The 12,170-nt window shown below is 36.5% G+C and overlaps 1 protein-coding gene across 2 annotated transcripts in view; it reads right to left on the bottom strand.

Moving 5' to 3' along the window:
- The window catches only part of LOC140057276 (rotatin-like), a 110,331-nt gene that overhangs the window by 14,867 nt on the left and 83,294 nt on the right, over positions 1 to 12,170 (bottom strand). For both annotated transcript variants that reach the window (XM_072102859.1, XM_072102860.1), the window contains exons 25-26: positions 6,753 to 6,890; positions 6,199 to 6,274 (exon numbers count right to left, since the gene is read on the bottom strand). In XM_072102859.1, coding sequence (XP_071958960.1) covers positions 6,199 to 6,274; positions 6,753 to 6,890 — 214 coding nt within the window. The remainder of the gene's footprint in view (positions 1 to 6,198; positions 6,275 to 6,752; positions 6,891 to 12,170) is intronic.

Raw genomic sequence — 12,170 nt, 5'->3', positions numbered from 1 at the left:
ACAAATGTGAAATGACCATTTAACAACAAAGTCACACAATATATGAACTTAATAAAATGCAATGCATCGAAACAGCCAAAATCAAACAAACTCAAGTCTACATCCCTTAAATCACACCGACAGTTTATTCAAGTCAAATCAACTTCACCAAGCATGACTCTTCCTTACATACTAAACACGCCTCCATGCATATCACTTAGTTTAGAAAACCAATTCATGTCAGACATCAGATGATGACACATTTTTAAGTTCATCACTACATGTCTTAGGCAGTCAAGAGACACAACACAACACCCAAACGGAACAAAATTAAAACCAACGTTAGCTGAATGTTACTTTGAATGGTTTAAATAACCTTAAAGTTATAGCTAAAGTGGAGTGTTCAGAAAAGAGATGTAAGAGTTGATGATGTAGTTATGTTGGCAGATTCTAATGCCGTAAGAGGGAAATGGACCATAGCCAAGATCACCGATGTATACACCGGAAAACATCTAATGGAAATTATACACGGCCCATCACAAAATTATCAGTTATCTATCCTGTTGACGGATATGAATAGACTAGGTTTAAGTTTTTATGTGAATTTTATTACATAAACCGCAATATGAGCACATTGTCATGTTATTGAAAACAACTCTGATACTGTAACATGCATGTCTGAACAACATCTCTGGATGACTTGTTTTGACAGCATATTCTCGTCTGGCTGGCTGACCTTGATGCTGTTTACCGGCGTATTTGGGACCCAGACAGTGGCCAGTTACTATTAATAGTTAAGTAATAATAATTGTTAAATACACTCTTATTCAGGATACTACTGTACAGAGAAAGGAGGTAGAAAATAAATGAAATACCAGATCACTATATATATTTCTAATTTTCATTATTAATAGTCTGCGGTAGTATCTATTACAACAACATTTAGGTTGATCGCTTTGTTTGACTTTAGCATGTTTGTATCATTATCGGCACTCACATGGTGGGTTTGCTAGAGCAAGCACTCGTATTGGTGTACCTGCTAAAATGAATAGATTCCAGTAGTGGGGCAGTTTATACCTAGATTGATTATAACTGAATTATCGTATTAGATAAGTCAAGTTTATACCGTAACGTTGATGATTTTTATGTTTGTATGTAGGAACTATTTTATTGCGCTTGATATAATTTCATTTGTCTAGCAGTAGAACACCATGGTTTGATGGCGCATTGATATTTGCCATGTTAAATGATGTAAAAGCTTGTTATCTAGCTTAGTGTAATACGAAACTGTTTTAAGGTTATATTGTTTAAAGTAGCACTACTACTATTAGTAGGCCTAGCAAGTCAAAAGACATGCTTTAGTCAGAGAGAAGCCAGCAAAAACATTCATGCTATGCTTGAATCTATTTTGGAAGCAACAAAGCCTCATCAATATCATGAGCAAAACTCGGGAAATAGTACATGTAGTATATATGATAACTCCGAGTATTACTATGGGCAGAACCCATATGCTTATAGGCCTAGGCCTAGTAGTATTGAGTCTCCCACTGGGAGAGACCAAATGATGTGGTAGAATTAACCGGTTCTGCGGCTGAGCCTCCCACTCCGGGAAATATCCCAATATCGGGTTCCTAAGGTGAACCCGATTATATGGGAAAATCTAACTGCTAGCTCGAGGTCAAAAGACCTCCAATTACAGAGGATTCAGAGACCTCTTATCAGTGGTATACCTGCACTGGTGACGATCCAGCAGGGCCAACCAACACCGGTTCAGGAAGAGGCATTGGCGCTAACAGCACACATCAATTTTGAGCTAAATATGCTTAGACGTGAAACAATGAAAGGTGAATTGAACCCAAAATTTCTCCCAATTGCATAAACCACAGGTCCCTGTTACAAAATTGCTCTTTGGTGAACTCGGAAAACGAGTTAAGAATATTATTTATACCTTAAAAATACAATATGTGAACTATGAAACCCATATGTCAACAAGAATGTTTAAGACATTCTAAGACTATTGCTATAACACTATTTTATATGTTCCAAATTGCTATGTACAATTCATATGTATTAAACAAAAGTAAAGTGCAAAACAGAGAATGCAAAACCTTTATTCAGTATATAATGATTTCTACAACAGATGATGAAGAGATGGCTTATGCTAAATGATGAGAATGTTGTGCCAACAACTCAAGCTCCTGCACATGATTCATTTACTAGGTTAGATGGAAATGTAAAAAACCACACAAACAAATTGCAAAACGCTACCAATCAAGGAAATGCCAAGTCTGTGTAAAAAGGGGAATCAGAAAAGAGACTATAGATATGTGTGCAGTTCTTGCAATGTCCCACTACAGAAAGGTCTATGTTTCACAAGATTTCATACTGTAAAAAACTATTTTTTAGATTGTAATTTAGGAACAAAATAGAGGTAAGAAACTGGAGGGCAAGCAATGTCAACAAGATTGGAGTTTATAACGAAATAGCCAAGAAGCTAAATTTGGCCATCCTAGAAAAGAAGGCACTCATATCCAAACAAAAATAAAAGGTTTGAGGCACGCCTACGAAGCAGTGCAAGATAAGTTAAATAAATCTGGAGCTGGGACCGAACACAAGTTCCTCTATTACGAGGAAATTAACAATATCATTGGGCATAGGCCCAATATAAACCCAACCCCACAGGCAATTGGAGATTCTTTGGCCCCTAAGGAAGTGGGATTGTCAGGCAATCGTTTGTCAATGTCGCAGCCTAGGAAACGACACGATTCAGGTGGGTTAGCCAACTATACTACAGCTAGGCCTTACGCCCAAGTAATAATATTCTATTAAGTAAATAAAAATAATTATTATTATAGTCCCTGGCTATGTATATTAATAATTTGAAAGTATACAACCTTCAGAAACAAGTGAAATATTGGATAAAATCGTTATTATTGCTGGTCTTTAAAGACATACTGTGGTGTTGGTGATAGGTTGGAAGTTAATACCATTGAAGGGCTGTAGGAATAATTGTTTAGCGATTCGCTATGTCTGAGATAGAACTTCTTCAACAACATCTGGCAGAATTAGAGCTGCGTCTGAACCAAGAGTTAAAGAAAGTGATAGACGCACGACACGACAGTGATTCTGCCCAGGCAGAGGCGAAACCGCCCCCTGGCAAGGTGCAAGATACAAGATAAATGGAGTGGTAGAGTTGTAGCAAGACCAAGCCCCAATGTGTACATAGTCGAGCCAGTAGATAGCGATGGTTCTTCACAGACAATTTACCACAGTAAGATACTGGACAGCCGAGAACTTGTAGATGACATTCAACACCAACCACCACTCTGTACCACAACAAATGAAGCACCACTATCGGTCGTCACAAAGTCAGCACAACCAAGTGACGAAGTAGACTTTAAGGAGGATACTGTTTACACAGTTACCTTCCAGATATTAATTCACCAGGTGCTACAGACCAAGCAGGGGAGCATTCAGTTCCACCGACCAATAAAGATGCTTTGTCTTTACCAGGAAGTCCACCAGACCTGTCCGTACCAACCTCAGAGTTCAATGATTTGTTGGTGCCAGACGTTCAACAAACCAATCCAACACAGATACCAACAAAATGGCTCAAGAAGTTGTGACACCCTCTGTAGCAGACACTGATGAGACTGCTGAAGGACCCAGACGCTCGAGACGTTTACAAGGAAGATCTCCAATCGCAGAGGAAGTGCTTGTAGAAATCAGCAAGTCGCATCTTCTATTTATACAGATGTTGTTTCAACAATCACCATCCATATAGACTTTTTTGTTATCATTATAACTATGTATAATTCAAACTTTAACTTTAGTATGGACGACTGTTTAATTGATGTAGCCAAGGATGTCTACATGTAGCAGGGGAGTTTGTGACAGGAGGATTCTGTCAATGATAACCCTTTGCAGGAAATGGGATAACCCAATGTCCTCTAGGAATGTAAATGGGCATACTTGTACCTCATTACCAGTCAGTCCTCAGCATAGGTACCTTCTGTAGAATACATTTTAAAATTTCTTTTTTGATCAAAACCAACTAAATTCCAGCTGGGGTGAGTCAATATGTTTCATTATTATTTGTGTTACTATAATTATTTATTAAAAATTAAGCTATTGGTAGCGACCAATGGTCATATGTATATTGCTATGATTTTATGTTTATAGTATTATCAAGTTTAGTATGTAAATGTCACAACTTATTATTATTATTATTGCCTTTCCGCTGAAAAGTCTGCCGACATTTCCGCTTGGGCTGCTCCGTAAATCTCTTTTACTAGTTTCTTCCAGTCTGATCTTTCATTGGCTAGTTCTTTAAGTTGTTTCATGTCTTTCTTTGTTTTCAATTGTCCGGGATACTTAATGTCTGTATTATGCTTATAAAGGGTGAGTAGGTCGTTGCTGAGAGTTATTGGTAGGGTGGTTCTCTTCTTAAGTTGTTGAAGTAAGGATATTGCGCACATAGTTAGTCCCTAGTCAAGAGTGATGGGTTGGATGTAAATGTAGGATGAGCTTTTGTATTGAGATACAATCGAGTCAATAAATCATTAGTAATTTGTATATGACCATTGGATATTGTATGTGTTTAATCATTAAGTAATTATTATTAGAACATTGTACTGTATTAGATTCATATAGGGTGACAAGGCTACTCATACTAGGCTACCTAGGTTAAGCAGGGTCACATTGTTTAAAGTAGTGGTAATTGCTTCGGTATGTCAACTCTAGCAGCATTGAGAAACCAAATGTTGCCATGGCAACAGAGACCTGTTCCATCTCTGCCTATCAATCAATACTGTAAAAGTATTCCAAGGCTAGGGATGGAGTATAGTGGGGATTAGTATAATTGAATGATAGCTTATGTTAGCATTGGTAATAGTGTGTTGTAGTATTTTTATTGTACTTATGTTAAAGCATTAACTTCTCACTGTTTTAATCTATATTATTATTACACTATTTTTGACATATTATATTTAGTGTTACTTTAGAATTATTGTTATCGGCATGCGTGTACGGTTGATTCATATAGGCAAGTAGGAGGTATAAAAACTAGGATATTTTCCTTACGGTAGTATAAATAAATTGATGTGTTAAAGCTGATAAAGTTCAAGCATTTTGCCATGTTTCATACAGCTTTGCTTGATCTAGATTTACTATGTTTTTCTTTTATGCTATAGGGTTTTCCAGAGTACATACACAAATGTCTGTGCCATTCATTATCATGTGTCACATTAGTAAACGTTTACTTGATATAGGTACGCATGTATGTGGCACACTACGTAATAACAGAGGTGAACCACCTTCTATTCACAATGCTTCGCCTGCCAATTTGCCTGTTGCAGGTGGCGTCATTGCATGCCACAAGGATGATGTTCTTTGCCTACCATGATTGTCAAAATGGTTACAACTATAGGTAAACACAATGACTGAAGTAACGGACAACAAGGGGTAGTTGGTGGCAGAGTATTGAAAATGGAACCAACATGTGTAGCATTGTATAATGAATTCAATAGTGGTGTTGATAAACTTTATCAATACACACAGTATTATCCATTTACGCGCAAATCAATGAATGTACAATTCATATGTATTATACAAAAGTAAAGTGCAAAACAGAGAATGCAAAACCTTTATTCAGTATATGATTTCTACAACAGATGATGAAGAGATGGCTTATGCCAACGATGAGAATGTTGTACCAACACCTCAAGCCCCTGCACATGATTCATTTACTAGGAATCAAGAAAATGCCAAGTCTGTATGAAAAGGGGAATCAGAAAAGAGACTAGATATGTGTGCAGTTCTTGCAATGTCCCACTACATAAAGGTCTATGTTTCACAAGATTTCATATTGTAAAAAACTATTTTTCAGATTGTAATTCTTTTGAATTTTTCTCATTCTCACAGATTTCCTCATATTTATCCTTTCAAGTTAATTAATTAAATCTCAGTATTATCACCGGGAGTTTTAGAATTCATGTTCTGTGCCTGATGTATGTATATGTAATATATAAAAATATATATACAAATCTCTGCATCAACAAAACTAAGGATATGCCCTGGCACAGTGTGCAATGAGAAGATTTTGTCAGGATAGTGAATCATCCTGTATATTTTAAAGATGGCAACCTGTACACATCGGCAAAACATGTACAAAGACTTACTATATAATTATTATATACATTATATATAATTGTCACTAACCTCCAACAATACATTTAGTAACTGCTGACAAAGGGTTAAAGCATCCGTCTCAGAACAGTCTTTACTCCAATCAGGCCTGAAAAATACTCAAATTACTATTATTTGAATGAAACAATTACAATTATAACGTACAATATCATGCATTGTCCCATTGAGAAATAATTTAGTTTCTGCCATGATTTACATTGCATTCTTTATTTTAACTTTGAATTAACTTTCAACTTTTGATAAAAGGTTGATCAAGTTTATGCATCTGTTCAAACAGGGAGATGTAAATTTCCCTGGTTCAAACAAGCTATTGCTGGACATGCTTGAACAGTTGTGCATTCATTTTCTTTACAAAATGTAAGTATGCATTGTGAACAGATGTGTTTTGAGGAAAGGCTGTATAGACCATCATGCTTTAATGGCAATTTTACGATAAAAGTCCTTTTCATTGATTCTATTTGTCTTGTTGCTCTCTAGAAAATAATACATACATGTAAATACATACAGTACTTTGTTTTAAGGGGAAAAAACTGGTGTTGAGCATCTTAAACAGCATCAAAATTTACCTTGCGGTAATGTGCACAATACAACTGAGCGTTCTCTCAAGTGAAGGCAAGTCATAGAAATGACGAGCATCAGCTAGGGTTAAACTTGCAAGTAAACCGTTGACAATATCACCTCCTATGTAACTAGATTTATGGCGCCTAAAAGAATACATACAAGATAAGTTTACATGTAATTTGTTAAAATCATTTTTTTTCAAAATATTTAGTGAAGCCTTGCACAGCCTTAACTTTGATAATCTTGAGAAACGTTTGTATATAAATGAAGCCATCACTATGTTCAAAATTACCAATAATTTAGCACCAACTTACCTAATAAACAGATTTCATATCAAAGAAAATGACCAGGAGACAGGGTTAGCCGAGGTCCAGGGAAAGGTTTACCCTCTTGCAAATTACCCAAATAGATTATTGCCGAGACCAACCAGCTCCACCCACTCAATTAGAAGTCAAAATAATTGCTCCAGACTGTGAACCAAACACAGATGAAGTCATGGCATCACCCGGGCCATCACCTACAGTCAACTGAACTAAATAACCAGTCTTCAACCTAGTAGTTCAATCAAACCTTCTCCACCAGTTTTGTATGAAACACCAAAACCTACACTACCCTTATTTGGCAGTGTAAGGGAAAAGGAATTTGCCCTCCTTAAAATTGCACTCGACAGTCTGAAGTATATCAGATTATTGAAGTGAATCTTGGAATGTTTAAAGTGATTGGACAGGAAGGTGTGGGTAAAACCTGTCTCATCAATGCTTGTTTTGGAAAGGAGTAAGTAGATAGTCTCGACATCCTGATTGAAGTATATCCGAGCCTCACCGATACTTACGAATTCCAAGTTTTACTTGGACGACTGGAGGGTAATAGCAAGAGGTTAGCTGAGGCATATATTCATGAAGCTAAACCGTACACTAAGGCCATGTCAGCGCTTCAAGAAAAGTATGGCCAACCAAGGCAACTGGTGGAAAGCGCGATTGGTCAAATAAAGCAATTATCTGCGGTAAAGAGCTATGATGCCGAAGCCCTCGAAGCCTTTGGCCTTTCAGTACAATTTCTTGTGGGAATGCTAACATCTGTACAAGGTGCAAAAGGTTATGAGTTACAGTGTGGTTCGCACATAGATCGGCTAATTAGCAAGTTAACTACCTCATTTAGGGAACGGTTGAAATGGTTCATTATGGGCCATGTTCAGTCGATTCCCTCAGAAGTTTTGGTGGTGGAAAATTAAATCTGATGCCATTACAACGTGATATTGAAAGCGATGTAGATGAGACTAAAAGAAGCGGAAACCAACTGCATAGAATGTAGTGTGAGATTGGAAATGAGTAAAATGAAGGAGCATTTGGAATTCTGCAGGGTAATTTTTTTAATTTGATATTAAACAACCTTAATTGTTAGATATCGGTATCAAAAGTTAACAATTTTACAGTGACATACCACAACACAATAACATCAGCGGAAGCATTGCAATGCAGACAATAACATGAGGAAGATGCATTGTATGATTATCTATATTATAAAGAAATAAGTGAAATTAAATTTTCACCAAATTTCCATTACAATAAATCGTTTATTAAGATATTTATAAACCGATAAATATTCTTTTTTTTTTTATTTGTAACTTAAGAGAGAAATCACAAGTTCAGAGAGCGAATTAGATGAAACACATTTCGACGAAACGTCTCAGAATGAAATCACTCGTATGTTACCTCTCAGAACGTAACCCCTGAAAATGAAACCCCTCAAGATGAAACCCATATATGCGAAATATGGCACGTACACTTTGATGGAGCAAGATACTGGCAAGATTGATTTTGAACTTGTTCAATCCAGCGAGGTAAAAAACTCAGTTGCAATGGAGAAGGAAGGATTTTGTCGCATTAATCGCATCCTTAATAATGATAATGCCATATCAACCATAGCGACTGATCGGATTAAATGTCTGTTAAGAGACCACTACAAAGACATTGATAGCCAACTTGATGTATGGCAAGAATATAAGGAGAAATTGGTCGAAAAAGCAAAACGGGAAAAATCTGAAGAACTAATGGGGTGGATTCTATGTGTGGTAAGACACATAGTACTGCTCTCGATTTTTTGATTTGCAGAGTGTTGTTATGGACACAGGTTTGCTGAATGCTCTACCTGGCATAAAATTTTGCCATACAGGCAATTTAGAGTCCTACCATTCGATGATGCTAAAATACTGTCCGAAGCGACTACACTTCCCATACAAAATCATACTTGCCAGAACCCAATTGGCAGTGATCGACCATAATTCAAACATTAGCCGTAAACATTCATATTTTGTACAGACTAAATATTCAAGATCCGGCCGAAATTTTGATAAATTATCAAACCCATTTTTTGCTCGGTCGACCGCTTGACCAGACGGAAAACGATATGTTGGAAGGAGAAACATTGGCTACATTTTTACATCACATGTTAACATAATGGAGACGGGCATGCCCGAAGTTATCAGCCAGAGTGCTGGTTTTTATAGTTTTAGATGCCCGTTAGAAGTTACTTTCTAAAGAGAAGAGGCTGTGGATGCCGTAGGGCCAAGAGAGGAGTTTCTGTTTATGATGCTCCAGAACATCATTAAATGAAAAGAGCAGAATGTTTAAGGAAGATCTAGACGGCCGAAGGAATAGGCACTACTACGGTGCAGGCCTTCTATGCGGTACGCTTTTCTAGTTCAAAATGTTTTTTCCACATATTTGATTGTATTTATTTGATTCATTGAAATGACCAAGCGATTGTGCATGCAAGGAAATCAACAACAATAACTAAATACACGCATAAGTTAAAATGTAATTCATTTTTCCGGGAGTGCTTTGCTATAGGGCCAACGGAGGTGCACACAATAAAATATAAAATATTATTCTTTTTAAATAGTGACTTTTTGTAAATAGGTTTATCTATGCTACAGAATGGACCATTGCCTTGCTTTCTGGTAGAGTCGGAAATTAAAAGCCTAGTTTCATCGAGCACCTTTGCACTTTCTGAATATCAGAAACAGTTTAGAGAGGGATTTGATAAGCTTGGTCTAATTGACGTAAGAATTTAATTTATGCCGTATGCATTTAATTTATTTTATTTGAATATTTATGCAAATTACCACTGATAACCATAAGCAAATTCATCCATCTTAAAGGTGGCACATCCTTGTTCACAAGGACTTGGTGTTGTAATTGGTGTGATTGATAAATCAAATTGGTTTGCATTTGTATATGCTTTTTCCAAACTGTATAACCAATACAATGTTTTTTTAAAAATTTAATTAGCTTATGCAGGTGAACCATTTGTGGTCTTTTTGATGCATCCGACAGCACAGAAAATACTAACAAAGATGGTACTATGCATATTGAAATCATAGTTTTCTGAGCGAGGCTCAAATGGGAGAGTAAAGGAAGAGACAGTCTACTATGGCTAGACTGTTAAATGAAGGTAATGTTTTGTAATGTTATTTTGATATCTTCTTTTTTAAATATTTTATATTTTACCTGTTTTGTATATTTATATTTATAATTTAAATTAAAATATGTATGATTACCATTATATTTAAGTATACTATAATTCAAATTATATGATGTTAGAAATGTATTTAAGATTTTCAATTCAATAAGGTAATATGCAGGAGCATTTATTTGTAAGTAATTACTTTCTTAATGTTAATTAACAAGTACAAGACCAATTTGGAATAGTTGAAACTGCCTTCGTTAACCTAGTTGCTCTACACAAACAAGTTGTAGATGACATCAAAGACGAAAAAGAAAATGACCAGGAGACAGGGTTAGCTGAGGTCCAGGGAAAGGTTTACCCTCTTGCAAATTACCCAAATACATTATTGCCGAGACCAACCAGCTCCACCCACTCAATTAGAAGTCAAAATAATTGCTCCAGACTGTGAACCAAACACAGATGAAGTCATGGCATCACCCGGGCCATCACCTACAGTCAACTGAACTAAATAACCAGTCTTCAACCTAGTAGTTCAATCAATCCTTCTCCACCAGTTTTGTATGAAACACCAAAACCTACACTACCCTTATTTGGCAGTGTAAGGGAAAAGGAATTTGCCCTCCTTAAAATTGCACTCGACAGTCTGAAGTATATCAGATTTTTGAAGTGAATCTTGGAATGTTTAAAGTGATTGGACAGGAAGGTGTGGGTAAAACCTGTCTCATCAATGCTTGTTTTGGAAAGGAGTAAGTAGATAGTCTTGACATCCTGATTGAAGTATATCCGAGCCTCACCGATACTTACAAATACCAAGTTTTACTTGGACGACTGGAGGGTAATAGCAAGAGGTTAGCTGAGGCATATATTCATGAAGCTAAACCGTACACTAAGGCCATGTCAGCGCTTCAAGAAAAGTATGGCCAACCAAGGCAACTGGTGGAAAGCGCGATTGGTCAAATAAAGCAATTATCTGCGGTAAAGAGCTATGATGCCGAAGCCCTCGAAGCCTTTGGCCTTTCAGTACAATTTCTTGTGGGAATGCTCACATCTGTACAAGGTGCAAAAGGTTATGAGTTACAGTGTGGTTCGCACATAGATCGGCTAATTAGCAAGTTAACTACCTCATTTAGGGAACGGTTGAAATGGGTCATTATGGGCCATGTTCAGTCGATTCCCTCAGAAGTTTTGGTGGTGGAAAATTAAATCTGAGGCCATTACAACGTGATATTGAAAGCGATGTAGATGAGACTAAAGAAGCGGAAACCAACTGCATAGAATGTAGTGCGAGATTGGAAATGAGTAAAATGAAGGAGCATTTGGAATTCTGCAGGGTAATTTTTTTAATTTGATATTAAACAACCTTAATTGTTAGATATCGGTATCAAAAGTGAACAATTTTACAGTGACATACTACAACACAATAACATCAGCGGAAGCATTGCAATGCAGACAATAACATGAGGAAGATGCATTGTATGATATCTATATTATAAAGAAATTAGTGAAATTAAATTTTCACCAAATTTCCATTACAATAAATCGTTTATTAAGATATTTATAAACCGATAATTATTCTTTTTTTTTATTTGTAACTTAAGAGAGAAATCACAAGTTCAGAGAGCGAATTAGATGAAACACATTTCGACGAAACGTCTCAGAATGAAATCACCCGTATGTTACCCTGAAAATGAAACCCCTCAAGATGAAACCCATATATGCGAAATATGGCACGTACACTTTGATGGAGCAAAATACTGGCAAGATTGATTTTGAACTTGTTCAATCCAGCGAGGTAAAAAACTCAGTTGCAATGGAGAAGGAAGGATTTTGTCGCACCATTAATCGCATCCTTAATAATGATAATGCCATATCAACCATAGCGACTGATCGGATTAAATGTCTGTTAAGAGACCACTACAAAGACATTGATAACCAACTTGATGTATGGCAAGAAT

This window comes from Antedon mediterranea, chromosome 8, assembly GCF_964355755.1.
Source record: "Antedon mediterranea chromosome 8, ecAntMedi1.1, whole genome shotgun sequence".
NCBI classification, from domain to species: Eukaryota; Metazoa; Echinodermata; class Crinoidea; order Comatulida; family Antedonidae; genus Antedon; species Antedon mediterranea.
The sequence above is the reverse complement of the archived record's forward strand: the minus strand, read 5'-3'. Positions and strand labels throughout refer to the sequence as shown.